Genomic DNA, 14,731 nt, shown 5'->3' with positions numbered 1-14,731 from the left:
CTGCACTTTCAGCTTTCACTCCCCATACTGGGCGCAGCCTTTACAGGTTTCCAGAAAAGCCGAACTGCCTACATCAGCATCTCCTGGATGACTCACTGGCGCATCTCAGAAATGTTGTAGGTCAGTCTCCAGCGTGCTTGTATCTAATTAAGGGAATCAACATGTAATACTGGGAAGTACCACTCCTCAGCTGAGGGCTTGTGTTTACGTTGGTTGTTGTAACTTCAGTGGTGTCTCTGTACCCACATGTACACTCAAACACTTGGTATTTTAGTCACCTTTCTATCACGGAGTGCGTGTTCCCACCGAGCACTGGTGTTTGAGTCCGTGCTGAACAGCATCTGAAAACCTATAGCAAGATTTAAACTTCTCCAACATTAAAACGTTCTTTGGAAATGCTTATTTTTTGAGACGTGGTCTTGCTGTGTACCACAGGAAGACCTCAGATTCCTAACTTTATTATCTTAGCCTCCAGAGTTGTGCTTGCAAGTCCTTACTGCCGAGCCTAGCAAAGGTCCTGTGTTTGATCCTTAGCACTGCAGAAAACCAAAGAAAAAATAATGGTGGAGGAATTGGCTTAATGGGAGGAAAATTCTGAACAAACTTTGAGATTTAGCAGCTGTTTTTTTAATATATCTTGCAAATAAATTTATTGAATTTTGCAAAGGTTACATTAAATTCTGATACTAGTTGATCTTTTATAGAATACTGTTTTAATAATCTGCATTATGCAGTTTATCATTTCATATTAATATTTTGTTGAATTTTAAATTATTAGAACTTATTTATTGGCATGTTATTTGTAGCAAGCCTGATGTGCTACAGTACTTAGATTTTGAAAGGAAAGATGGCTATCCTGTGGTTTTATAATAGACAGCTCCTCCCTCCTTCCTCCCTCCCTCCCTCCTTAATTTGCTACTCGTGATTTCAATGAAAATACAATTAAGGAAAGAATTTAACTAAAATCTAACATTCAGTGGGAAGTATACTGAGATCATTTCCCAATAAAGTACTGAAGGAATTTCAGTGAGGATCACCTGATGTCAAACTAGGTGTTATTTTTCTTGGTACTGTGACATAAGCCTTCCTTTGGCTCCTGGTATAAGAGCAGACATGGTCCATCGTGGTGGGAAGCCTGGCCCAGGGGTGTGTGTGAGATCTGATCTGTGGCTCTGGGGTCAGGAGGCGGAGAGAAGTGCTTGTTGGGGCTCCTCTCCTTGTTGGGGCTCCTCTCCTCAGGGTCGGTTTCCTTCTTCAGTTAATGCAGGTGTGTTTCCCAGGTGACTAAATCCCCAGGTGACTAAATCCCCACCGGTGCACCCTGACCATCACAATAGGGAAGGTCATTTTAATCAGTAAAATAAAGGGTGAAGCCTCCTTGGACTGGAGTTCATGGTGGAAGAAGTTCAAGGGGAACAAATGTTCTGATTGACCACACATGATGGTGAAATGCTGAAATCCCAGGACTCAGGAGGTAGAGGCAGAAGGGCCACAGGTTCGGGGCAAACCCATGCTACCCAGTGAGAAACTGTAGCAGTCAGGATTGAAGGGGAAGGCACAGGATGTTGCTTATCCGTAGGGACATCACACAGTTGAAGCATCCAAGAAAATGAACAGGGAAACTACTAAACCTAATTATAAAGTTACCAGAAAAGCCGTATGTAGCATGTTTAGGTTAAAAAGTAAAAACCAAGCTCAATTACTGTTTTTAAAGGAAAATATTTATATATGCAGGGCATAAGGCCTACCAGTGTCATCCCAGCTCTCACCACCGCTAAGACCAGAGGATCCCAAGATCCAGGCTAACCTGTGTTACCCAGTGAGGCCCTGTCTCCCCGCTCCCAAGAATATATGACTGATGGTGGTTTTGTTTTCTGTTATTAATATATTTTATTAGAATATACCTGCAGAGTAAAATAAGTTGTTGCTGTTGTTGTTGGATTGGGTTTTTCTGAGACAGGGTCTTTCTGTAGTACTGGCTGTCCTGGAACTCCCTCTGTAGACCAGGCTGGCCTCGAAGTCAGAGATCGCTTACCTCTGCCTCCCCAGTGCTGGAATTAAAGGCTTGTACCACTACCTCCTGGCGAAATAAAGTTTTAATATTGCTTTGAAGGCATTTATTTTGTGATTTTTACATCTCTCACTTATGTCTATGTATTGTCTAGTGTTGGTTACTGTGTTTTATATGATAACTTAGGGCAAACACATGTCATAAATATTCTCTGGTTTTCCAGAAGTAATAACTGTCCGCATTTCTTCTTCCCACATGCATAGGTCAGCACACCTGTCTTTGTGCCAACAAAAACACACGAGCTGCTTCACCGAATGAGCGGGAAAGGACTGGCTGCCCAGTACTGCTTCCCAAGACAGCCTTGCATCTTCGGTGACAAAATGGTGTCTGTCCAGATCACTCTGAGTAACTCCTCTGATCGAAAGATAGAAAACATCCACATAGCGGAGAAAAGGCTTCCTGTAGGCATGCAAATGCATGTTTTTCATCCAGTAGGTAAATGCCAGCTCTTATTTGAAACTTGGTAGCTAAATGCTTTCATTTCTAAAGCAGATCATTTCAGGAAAAGGATAAAATACTAACTGTGAGAGTGCCGTGTGTGTGTGTGTGTGTGTGTGTGTGTGCGCGCGCGCGACTTGGTCTTCCCCTGCCTCAGGATCCGACACAGGTGTTGTACTCCTAAGCTGTATGCCCAATCTTTTCTTTTGTTTTGTTTTGTCTGGTTTTTTGGGTTTTGTTTTTTTGACTGAATTTATCACCTAAGAGAAACGTGTTTCTTTGCCCTTAGTGACCCAGCTCTCGGCAGTCATAACCCCCGTAGCCATGAGAGGGCGGGTCTGAGGCTGGGGATGGCTGCCTGTCCCCCTATCTGCATCACCTTCCCTCACCTCGCCTGCTCACTTTCTTCTCCACCTCATTTCAGATCAGTTATTGGGTACTAAAAGCAGGAAAATCAGCCTGCGTTTTGAATATAGTGCCTCTCATAGCTCAAGACCCTTTGCTGATTCCTTTTACAACCCACAAATTGAGAAGTAACGGAACCAGGATGAGCACTGTTGTGCTTTCTTCCTGTTCGTGCACAGGATATAGAGCACCATGCGGTGTGTGCTTGCATTTACCTATGTTTTATCTATGTTTTAAACATCTTTACTCTGCTACCACCATTTAGAATCAAAATGAGTATGAACTCAAAAAACAGAAAAGGGAAGCCTCACCTTTCTTCCCATAAAGCATGCAGAGCAGTGGCCCCTGTCTCTACATGCAGGAGGGAGCTGCCGCTGGCCTCTGGCTGCCTCCCACACAGCGTGGACTTCACACATGCCCGCCAGATTGCAGGGCCTTCTATTGTATTGCTTGCCATTTTTTAAGTATTTTCTCAAAATACTTAGTGTTTATGAGTGGAGACAGTTCTAAAGTGTAGTTGGAAGGAGCTTCAGGCAAAGTCTCCGTTAAAGGTAATGCAGGTTTGTGGTCTGCGGTGTGTGTATAGTTTTCCTCTGCTCCAGGGAGTAAAGCTCTTGGCCCAGGACAAAGTCTGGAAGTTTCCCCTCCTTGCGTTGCTGCACACCACTGCTCTGGTTTTCTCCACCTGAGCCCGGCACCGTGGAACCTCCCTTGAGGTTATACAAACCGTGCCATGCTTTGTATGCGTAACATTTTCACAAGGGAAATGGCGGTTTCTAACTCAAAGCCTAGTAGACTTCTTTAAGCAACCAGAGTTAAAGTGGGGTTAAAATTTATTCGGACCACAGTGAATGCCAAATGTGTTATTCTTTGATAATTAAGAGAATTTAATAGTGTGCACTATTCTAATTCTTACTGGATTATTTTGCAGATTTGATACATTGCCAGAGAATTACAGAATATACCAATTTGCGGATTTTTTTTTCTTTTTACTACTTGCAGTCTAGCCCTTTTTACCTAGTTTAAAAATTAGTTTAGTTAAGCAGTGTCGAGTACCTGATGTATGGGTTGTCTGGGTTGGAAATGTTATCCAAAGGTTAAAACAGTAGAACAGTATTAATGCTTCCTTAGGCTGGCATAATGAGTTGATGAGTTGACCTTTTATTGGCCTATGTAGAATAGAAGAAATAAATACAATAAATTTCATGGTATGACGTTAATGCGGCATTAAAATATGAATACCGTTGCCTCAGTACTGCTTATAGGCTTTTTGTTCTGAGGAAAATTTTATGGCTACGATATCTCATTCATTTTTGGGACATTGATCAAATGCTTTTAAGATAAGGAATTCTTTTTCATGTGTGTAACATGGCCCAGACCCAACCACCAATAATAGCTTACAACCAGTTACAGTGTGTGATATAGCTAAATTAGCCTTCTGAAATCATCCGAAGAGTACAACAAAACCAAATATTCTGTTTATGTTTTTGTGGGGAAAAAAGGAGTCAGGATCTTTCATTCATTAAATGCTTGGCCATCTGCAAAGGGCCCAGAAATATTCCTAGTACTCACCAGTCTGTTTTCTTTTGCCTAAATCTTTGGAATTTGCCCTTCTGTTAGCAGGGAGCTGTATTTTTTTTTTCCTAAGAATATTAGGACTTATTTGCCTAGTTTTCCAAAGAAATTAAGAACACAAAGGATTTTGGGGGGCAGAGGGTAAGGACTAGCATTAGCCATATCCAGTGCACAACAGCAAGTCCAGAAACAGTGTCCAAGTATAGTCAGTCACCTTATTGGATAGCTCCAAATACTATAAAACTCCATTATATGAATAATTTTATGCTGATCATTTTGCTCTTGAAGCATTCATATAGTAAAACATGTCATTGACCATGCACTGTCCTCCAGAATTAGCATGACACTAAGCTTGAAGCTCATTATCATAACACTCAAGACAGAATTTTGAGAGCTGTCACTTCCTCAGATGAAACACAGAAGCACGTATGATGTGGGAGGCCTGAATTGTGAAGGCAGTCATGTTTGAGAAATGGCAGAATTAGCTATCCCCTGTGGTGTATGATACCGTATGTGTGTAGTGCACACAGGGGTTTGGGGATGCACTAAAGGGTAGCTGGCCGATGGCTCAGGAGTAGAGTGCTCTCTCACCCAGGCTTCATCTTCTGCATGGGAAGGAGAAAAATAGAGCCCTAAGCAGTGAGACAGACAGCTGGGAGCTCATGGCAGTGTGTGTGTGTGTGTGTGTGTGTGTGTGTGTGTGTGTGTGTGTGTGTGTGTGTGTGAGAGAGAGAGAGAGAGAGAGAGAGAGAGAGAGAGAGAGAGAGAGAGAGATATTATATAAGTGTAGCTATAAAGAAACCCTGATTGCCAACGATTTAAGCAGCTAGTCTTGCAGTGGTTGAATAGTTAGATAGTATAATGTAAGTTATATAAGCAAATGAAATTCAAAAATAGAATCAGAAAACCAACATAGAAGCCAATAACACTTTAAATTGAGTCTTAAACACAGGCCATTTTATAATGCCTAGTTGCATTGAGCCTCTGAGAAATAACATAATTTTTATATAGAAACTTACTGCATTATTCTTTGTCCTGTCTCTACCATCAAAGCAGTGGTGAGCATTAAAGGGCCAACCATACTTACCAGCAAACCATAGGAGATGTTCCACTCTACTAAAATAGAAGTGTGCTTGCTAAAATACATTGGCATGATGTGCATAAACAGATAAAGTTAGATATAAATGGTTTGTATAATGTTGTAGCTATTTTGAAAACTTTGAGCACAGTGAAATCAAAAGTACATGTTTTCTATTTAAATGTATGCTTTATATATGTACGTACGTAGGGTGCCCTGCTAGCCTACGATATCTTACGTGGGAAGAAAATTTGTAATGATTGCCTTGTCTTATTTTTCCACCCTATCCTCCAAAGACAACAGTAGGATATCTTCAAATACTTCTTTCCCATACATGGTTAGTTGATAGTTGAGGCTTCAGAATTTTCAAATAGATACAAATACCACTTTATTGTTAGGATAACTGAGCCTACTATTAATTTCACCCTTGTAAGTCTATGAATAATGCAGTTACCCTTATTTTGGTTCTAGTAATGCCAGTGTTGTTGATTAATGTCGGTACATCTGAATGCCATCATACAACTTTACCTTAGCTTGCGCTTTAAGTTGGGTCTTTTCTTCAGTTGAAATTTTGGACCACTGTTTAAAATTTATTTTTTGTATTTTAAGTATTCAACAGTTTGAGTATATAATCTTTTAAACATTTCAAAAGCTCAATGATTACCATAAATTCTAGTCCAGTTTGAGCTACATAAAGAGTTCCAAGACCAGCCAAGGCCACCTACCTAGACTCTGTTTTAAGAAAAAAAAACAAAACAAAAACCAAAAGTGCGCACTGCCTATGGAGACAGGAGACAGTCCAGGAAATGTGTGTCTCTGGACTCAAAAGAAGAAATAAGAATGGCCAATAAGCACTTGAAAAAGTATTCAAACCCCTTATCTATGCAAGTTAAATGCTTCTTAAAACTGCTTTGACATTCTGTCTCACCCTCAACCCTCACCCCGCCCTCACCCACCACCCCTGACCCCTGCATGACTTCATCAGGAAGACAAGGGGCAGCTAATATGGGAAGGTTTAGAGGGAGCACTGCACTCCTGGTGTGGATGGAAGCTTACTCTGGTGCACTGCTGGGAAAGTCCATGTGGGGCCTCCTCAAACACACTAACCGCAGAGCTGCTGTGGTCACCAAATGCAGGGGTACTTGCGTATACATGTTTATTGCTGCACTATTCACAGGAGCCAAGAAATGAGCCCAGCCGAGATGACTATAAAATGACCATAAACAGATAAATGGATAAAGAGTATGCAGTACATGCACAGAGTGGAGTTTTCTCAGCTATAAAGAGACATGCATGACACCTATAGGAAACCAGATGAAACTAAAGATCATTACTTTAAATAGGACAAGTCAGATTCATACCTCCTGTTTGTGCTCATGTGGAGAGGGAAGGAGGGAGAGAGAAATTTGGGGGAGGGGCGCAGTTAGTTTGTAGATCATGGCAGAAAAGAGACCATGGATGGAAGAAGAGATCTCTTAAGAGATGTCTTGGGGCTGGGGCGGGGGGTTGGCTGGAGAGATGGCTCAGAGGTTAAGAGCACTGCCTGCTCTTCCAGAGATCTTGAGTTTAATTCCCAGCAACCACATGGTGGCTCACAACCATCTATAATATGGTCTGATGCCCTCTTCTGACATGCAGGTGTACATGCAGATAGAGCACTCTTACACATAAAGTAAATAAATAAGTCTATTTTTTTTAAAAGAGAGATTCTATCACTGTGTTAAGATACCACAGCCAAAGCAACTTATAAAGCAAACCATTTAATTTGGGGCTCACAGTTCCAGAGGATAGGTAGGGAGCATGGTAGCAGATAGGCAGGCAATGGTGCTAAGAGCTTATCCCCAATTTGGAGGCAGAGGGAGGGAGGCGCTAGCCAACTGGGAATGGTGTGGGCTTTTGAAACCTAAAAGCCCAACCCCAGTGACACCTCTTCCCAGAAGGCCACATGTCCTAACCCTTCCCGAAGAGTTCTGCCAACAAGGGGCCCGGCATTCAAATATCTGCACCTCTGGGGGCCATTCTCATCCAGACCCCACAGCCGGGCAAGGCGAGGGACGTTAGTGGGTAGTGGAAGACACCAGGCGTGAGAGCAGGGGAGAGGACCAGCAAAATAGGGGCAGTTTGCAGGGGAAGGCAAATGGATGGACCAGTAGAATGACATGATACATGGAAATTCTGTGAAAGCCATCACTGATACAGTAACTTAAACTATGAATTTTAAAATGAAAAAAAGTTTCTCAGATAGATGTACTGTGTTCATTGGAGACTGTTCTGAGTTAACTTTGAAGAGAAAACTTCATGAGTTTATAATTTCCTTTAATATTCTTAGTTTAAGTTCTCTAGTGAGCCATAATTAGGTTTGTCTTTTGGTGTGAACGGCATCAGTGTTCAATGTTTTCCTTACCTCTTTCTCATGCCCTCCATCTCTTAAAGTCTAAATTACCCTCTTTCTAGACTCTCTGGAGCCTGAGGCATCTGTTACTGTCTCGATGGGTATTGACTTCTGTGACTCTACACAGACTGCCAGTTTCCAACTGTGGTAAGTTCAATTGTTGCTCTGTTTTTATATTGCCTGTAAGGGGCAGAAAATATAAATCTGGGCTTTCCATAGCTTTTCCTGTAAGACAGAACATTTGAACGAATGTGGTTTTATTTGACAGTGTGTAACTGCCATGGAATAGTTGCTTACACCCAGTGTACTGTATGGGCATTCTGTGTATTTCTTAGACACCTGCCTGCCGTCACAGCGGTGAAATCCATGGTTTGTTGGTTAGAGAAGGAGACTATTACTAGTTTTTTGTTTCTTATTTTAATATGACAGTTTTAGAAATTCAGAAGAAAAGAACAATTTAATACTATGCTGACCAGCCCAGAGAAGGCGCCTTCTGGGGGGTAAGGGTGTCATTTTGAGATACAGTGAGTTTCCTGAGTAGAAAATTACTGATTCTGACCCCTTTCTAAAACATTTTCCTCTTTTTTATGTTAATTTTACAAACTGCTTGAGGACATTTATAAAGTTGATTAAAATGCTATAACAAATGTTACTGAGTCTTTTTTTTTTTTAAGTTTTAGTTTTTTACTTTATTGCTTTATGTGGTGTGTATATTCTAATGAGCTCCAGAGGCCATAGGGAACCAGAGCAAAGCTAGTGAGGTCTGGAGCCAGCCTCGAGGTCCTTCTTCTTATGGTTGTTGTTTGTTTGTTTGTTTTTGTTTTTTATATAGGGTATGACTTTTGAGTGGTAGTTACTTGTTTTTCTTTAAATTGAAGTATTTCATGTGTCTGAATTTTAGCCAACTTAGGATAGAATTTGCTAAGATTTAAAATTTGCAAGTCAGGACCAAAACACTTCAAAGTAAATGTTTAGGTTAAATGTACTAAACCTTTCTTTGTCATTTTCCCAGAAGCTCAGGCCCAGTGTTACTTCTTTTATTGCGAGGAGGCACAGTGATAGATATGAACGATGCGGCATGCACATTGATTTTATGCAGATCATCACCTTTATGTTTTGGGAGGTCTGCTTTATTAGTGATATATAAAAACTGATTACTTTTCCCCACATTGCCTAGTAATTGTTTATTATTTTTCTATTAGACAAACAACACAGATCAATATTACTGAACACAGGCTATGAGTAACACCACTCTGAATAGATTTGCTTCCAACGCCAGAGGTATATTCATTTTAATGATTTCAACAATGTGAGCCCAATGACAAAGCTTGTACTAAATTAGACCAAAGTTAAAACCTAAAATATTCCTTTATCTTACCAATTTTCAATCAAGTGTGTTCTTATTTTTCCATTTTTTTTCTTAATTACAAAGACTTTTTAAAATAGTTTATTGGGCCACATTTGCATTTTGTCTTCTGCAGTTAGTTTGATTTTTTTTTTTTATCCTATATTGGGTAGTACTTATGAACAGTTTGCTTTCAATGTCTCTTAAGTTAATTTTTAAAAAACGGCAAATGTATCTCGCATAGCAATTAGCTTTCTGTTATAAACACTTGCACTAATACATTTTCTGTTGCAAATGCACAAAGTACTAAGTTATTTTACATTTCATCTCGCACAAAAACATGCTAAATCAAAAAAAATTTTTTTGTGTGCTCCAAAAAGAGCACTTTGCCTTGCATCAGGTGTAATTGATCCTGAAGCAGCGCAATCACAATTACTCACTTTCTTAATTGGCCTGCCCAAAATCAGAAAATGGAAACCGATCGGCGGAGCTTCAGTCAATAGCTTCATAGTATGCTGGTGGGGGTAGGGAGATGGGGCTAATGGGGAGATCAATGGGCCCGAGGTGCCAGTCACTGACTGTGCCTTTTGCATAGTAAGGGGCACCTTTTGCTTAGTGGTGTGCTGTAATAGTCTTCTTAGTTCAGTAAAAGGAGAAGAGTAAGAATGGCTGGTATTGCTTTTTTAAAATTTTGCCTGAAATACATTATATGTAAAATTATGGGCAATAACAGTATATTTGATAACAAGCCTTTGGGAGTGCTGAAGCGTTTACATCAGTTATGAGAAGAATGAGAACAAGAGTAAAGTGATGTTCCTTTATTCTAGATTAATTCTGTCATTATGATAAGATGATGGATGGATGGAGTGAGAAAGTGAAAATACGTAGTTGTATAGTCTTATGTATTTTTCCCTTTTGAGGGAGGGAGCATCGAGACAGGATTTCTCTCTGTGTAGCCTTGGCTGTCCTGGACTCTCTTTGTAGACAAGGCTGGCCTGCATCTCACAGAGATCCACCTGCCTCTGCCTCCCTGAGGGCTGGGATCACAGGCATGTGCCACCGAGCCCAGCTAGTCTTAAGTATTTTATAACATTTCTCTTTTAATTTGCATTTTAAATAATTACCCAATTAATTTCTTGATTAAAATATTCAATTAAAAACATGTAATACCCATAGATCTAGCTCTTTACTAGCTCGTTACTGCATAACAAATCCCCATCCTGGTGGTGAGTTGGTAGAACTGTATCAAATACAATAACATTGTGCCTTAAGTTAGCTACAGGACAGTACTTGCATCCACTGTTTTTGTTCAAAACCCACTAAAAAGAAATATCTGTTCTTTAAAAGGTGAGCGCAGAGCTGGGATGTGGTTGCACACGCCTTTAATCTCAGCACTCAGGAGACAGAGGCAGGCGTTATCTCAGAGTTCAAGTCCAGCCTGGTCTACAGAGTGAGTTCCAGAACAGCCAGGGCTACACAGAGAAACCCTATTTTGAAAAACATTAATAAATAAATAGAGAGTACAGAAAAAGGCAGAGACAGAGAGAATGCCATTAGCTGAGCAACCAGAAATTGCAAAGAACTTTTGGACATTAGAAAACAAACAGGAGCAGATGAATACTTAATGAGAAAATGAAAGAAAACCACGGGACAAGACACTCCTGAGAGAGATACCTGTAACTGTGGAAACAAATCTGAGTGGGTACGTGAAAAGGAAAGGCAGGAGGGGTGAGGAGGCCACTCAGGAATGAAAGAGCTACCAACCCAGCCTTTGCCTCCCAGCTTCACCTCAAAGCAGACAAGCTGAGGCCTACGGACACCTTTGCAGAGTAGCAGGCTACCTGGAAGGACTTCCTGCATGGAGGGCCACCGCAGCACAGCAGGGGCTACGCTGTGCTCAAGGAAGCAGAAGTGACCAGGGAGTGCAGCTCTGTCCTAGCATAGTCTCAGATCCTCCCTATCTCAGGGAAAGCAGCCTTCCTGCCTCCTCGGTTCACCCATGGAACCAGTCCATACCCCAGGCAATAGGAGTCCAGTTTCTACCATGATAGTAGTTGCTGGCATTTGTTAAGTACTTAGAATGTGCTCATTACTGCTGCAAACACTTTTAATTCCAAGTGTCCATTTGTTTATTTTCCACATTAGTCCTTAACTTATTTACTGGCCCCCATTTTACAGATCAGTAAACTGAGACATAGGGGAAAAAAAGATACCATAACTAATGTGTAATAGAACTTGGTGTGTCTGTCACTGCGTCATGGGGGATGACCAAGCTTTGGAAGGAAAACTAAAAACTGCAGCTTACAAGAGAAGGCTAAAGATGGGCACAAAGACCCACGGGCTTGTGAAGGGAACGGTTAGTAGTAGAGTGGACACAACTGAATACCAAACACTCTGGAAGACAGGGCCAAGGAAGTAACTGGAGTGAAGACAGAAACAAAGGGGCTGGAGCCTACGAAATAAAGGAGATCTAGGAGAGAAGAGAGATAATTAAATAAGCTTTGGAAACTATGGGCCAGTGTGAGAAGGAATACCTAGGCCTTGTCATGTTTCATGCTTGAATTGATTGATGGCAAACAAAGTTAAGTATGATGTAAAATTAATCAAAATATCACTAAGATCCTTGATATCTCCAAACTAGGAAGAAAACAAGTCATTGAAACTTGGGTCCTTTTAACTTGAAGTGGAGATAAGTGTGCTAAATAGAAAACCAAAAAACATAGCTTAGGAGCAGGGGCGTACATACCTGTGTGTGCCTCTTCCTGAGGAGGCAAGAGAAACACCTGTACATCTGTCTAGGGTACTAACATGGAAACAGTGGTTGTCTAGTGAAACCATTTCCATTGTCTAGTTGGTGAGCCAGTGTGTTTGCTGGGCTCACTTACAGGAGCACAGCTGAGGGGCTGCTGACTTACAGGAGCACAGCTGAGGGGCTACTGACTTACAGGAGCACAGCTGAGGGGCTGCTGACTTACAGGAGCACAGCTGAGGGGCTGCTGACTTACAGGAGCACAGCTGAGGGGCTGCTGACTTACAGGAGCACAGCTGAGGGGCTGCTGACTTACAGGAGCACAGTTGAGGGGCTACTGACTTACAGGAGCACAGCTGAGAGGCTGCTGACTTACAGGAGCCCAGCTGAGGGGCTACTGACTTACAGGAGCACAGTTGAGGGGCTACTGACTTACAGGAGCCCAGCTGAGGGGCTACTGACTTACAGGAGCCCAGCTGAGGGGCTACTGACTTACAGGAGCCCAGCTGAGGGGCTACTGACTTACAGGAGCACAGTTGAGGGGCTACTGACTTACAGGAGCACAGTTGAGGGGCTACTGACTTACGTGCAAGAAAAATCTTGCCTTACATTAAACTGTCATACTATCCACTTCTGTGTAGCTCAGTTGTGTAGAGCTGTCGTGATAACGCTACTTTATTGGCCTGGTAACCCACTAAATTTACATCTCACCCGTCCTTATCTGTGTTGAGATGTGTATGAGTAGAAATGGGCATAGTGACTTCTCCATGTTAAACAAAGGAGATGTGAAGAAGAGAGGAAAGGAGGAGAGCTGGAGCCAGCAGATGCTGTGCAAGCCTGACAGCCTCAGTTTGACCCCTGGGACCCACAGAAAGTGGAAGGAGAAAATCCTCTCCATAAAGTTATCTTCTGAGCTCCGCACATTTGCTATGGCACATGTCCATCCTCGTCTTCCCCGTTCTGTCCCTCCCCGCCCCCCGCTGTACACCCACTGCACACACACAGACACAAGCATGTCGTACACACACTTACATTTCATAAATTACTTTTTTAAAAAAAGAAAAGCATAGCTGTAAAGAGAATGAAACAAACAGAAAAGAAGGCAAAACGATAGGAAAGAAGAAATGAAGGACACCCTGGAGATGTGTAGAAATGAAAAGAAAAAGTTTGTCCAAATACAAAGGAAGTTTTTCTCTTCTCCCTGTTGTTAACCAAACCGGAATTAGAAGACTGACTTAGTGTGTCTGAGGCTTTTGTTCTGACGTGGGGAGCAGAAACCCAGCTGTGGCTTGAGGGAACCGGTATTTACTGTTGCTCTACGAACTCAGCAGTGCCGGGCTGGTGACCAGCACCCTGTGTCTGTGGGGTCTAAGGTCCTCTGCCTTTGTGTGTCACGTCAGTTCAGTTATGATGGACTTGGCATTTTCATGGCCCATGAAGGCTGCTCTCGGGCTCCTGTCTGTGCACTTGCCCCTCCACCCCCCACCCCCACCCCAACAAAGAAAGAAGCAGGGAGGAAGGGAGGGGAAGATGTCAGGGAAGAAGGAGCCATGTCTGTCCGAAAAGCAAAGCACAGCTTTCCTGGCAGCTGTCGGTGGAGTCTGTCAGTGCTTTGTTGCTCATAACTAGGCCACTTACTCTTTGCTGCAGGAGAGGCAAAAAAATGTTCCCTGGGGCACATTGTCAGCCAAGAGGAGAGAGCAAACAGGTACTGGGTGAGCGAGTAGCAGTGTCCGCTGCTGCAGGGCTCCAGTGCTGTTACATTCACCTCTAACACCCCATTACGACAGTCACTATATTCAGGAGTCCTGGGAGAACACTTCTCTTACTTTAGAAAGAGTTAATATAGCACTATCCATCTGACCTCCTGAAGTTATGTATGTGCCTCTCTTAGTAAAAGTATTTGGCTGTGCATTCCCAGTATGTATTGGTGTGTGTGTGTGTGTGTGTGTGTAAGCATATGTTTCAGCATGCTGATATTGTATACATACAAAAATAAAGAAAATACAACACACAAAAAATAAAGGCACAGAAAAGTAATTAGTACCTAATTAGTAGGAATCTTCCTCACTAGATTGCCTTGTGCCTTCTGCTTTGTAGAACACGGATGTAGCCAGCAACTTGAAGGGTTAATTTTATGCCTCATACTAAATTGGTTTATAAATCACGTACACAGTTCACACAGTGTAGTGTGCACACATACCCACCTACTCCTTTATGGACTGCTATACGTCTCCCGTGATGAGTTAGCCATCCTTGTGTTGGGCTGCCTGTCCTCCTCCGAGCCTGGTTCTTCTCTGTGTTGCCAGGCTAACTCCTCATCTAGTGCTTGCACCAGCAGCCACCCCCACCCCCCAGTTGCTGGCTTTCACGGCTCCTTTGTCTTCTCTGAGTGTAGCTCATCTCCTGTTCGGGAAGCTCCGTGCTTCTCGCAGTCACTCTCCTGTCCCTTGCCCTCACTGCCCTGGGTTCCTCTCCCATCTGGTCAACAATGCTGAGGTAAGCATCACTGCTGCTTCTTCAGTCCTCGGTTTTGGCCTCCCTGCAGACCTGGCGCGGGCTTTCCTTCACAGCCACTCATCTCGTCTGTCCCCACCAGTCCCTTCCCCTGTTGTCCACAGCCTGGCACCATGCCCTTTTCAGCGTGTCCTCTCTCTCCATGTCACCTTCTTTTCTTG

General features: G+C 42.5%; 1 protein-coding gene across 2 annotated transcripts in view; it reads left to right on the top strand.

The window, feature by feature from the left end:
• AP3B1 (adaptor related protein complex 3 subunit beta 1) overlaps window positions 1-14,731 on the top strand; it is a 208,584-nt gene that overhangs the window by 172,597 nt on the left and 21,256 nt on the right. For both annotated transcript variants that reach the window (XM_084800657.1, XM_084800656.1), the window contains exons 23-24: window positions 2,275-2,506; window positions 8,022-8,106. In XM_084800657.1, the coding sequence (XP_084656783.1) occupies window positions 2,275-2,506; window positions 8,022-8,106 (317 nt within the window). The remainder of the gene's footprint in view (window positions 1-2,274; window positions 2,507-8,021; window positions 8,107-14,731) is intronic.

Source organism: Acomys minous (assembly GCF_964271855.1).
Source record: "Acomys minous genome assembly, chromosome: 11".
NCBI classification, from domain to species: domain Eukaryota; kingdom Metazoa; phylum Chordata; class Mammalia; order Rodentia; family Muridae; genus Acomys; species Acomys minous.
This window is presented reverse-complemented; position numbering and strand designations above follow the sequence as displayed.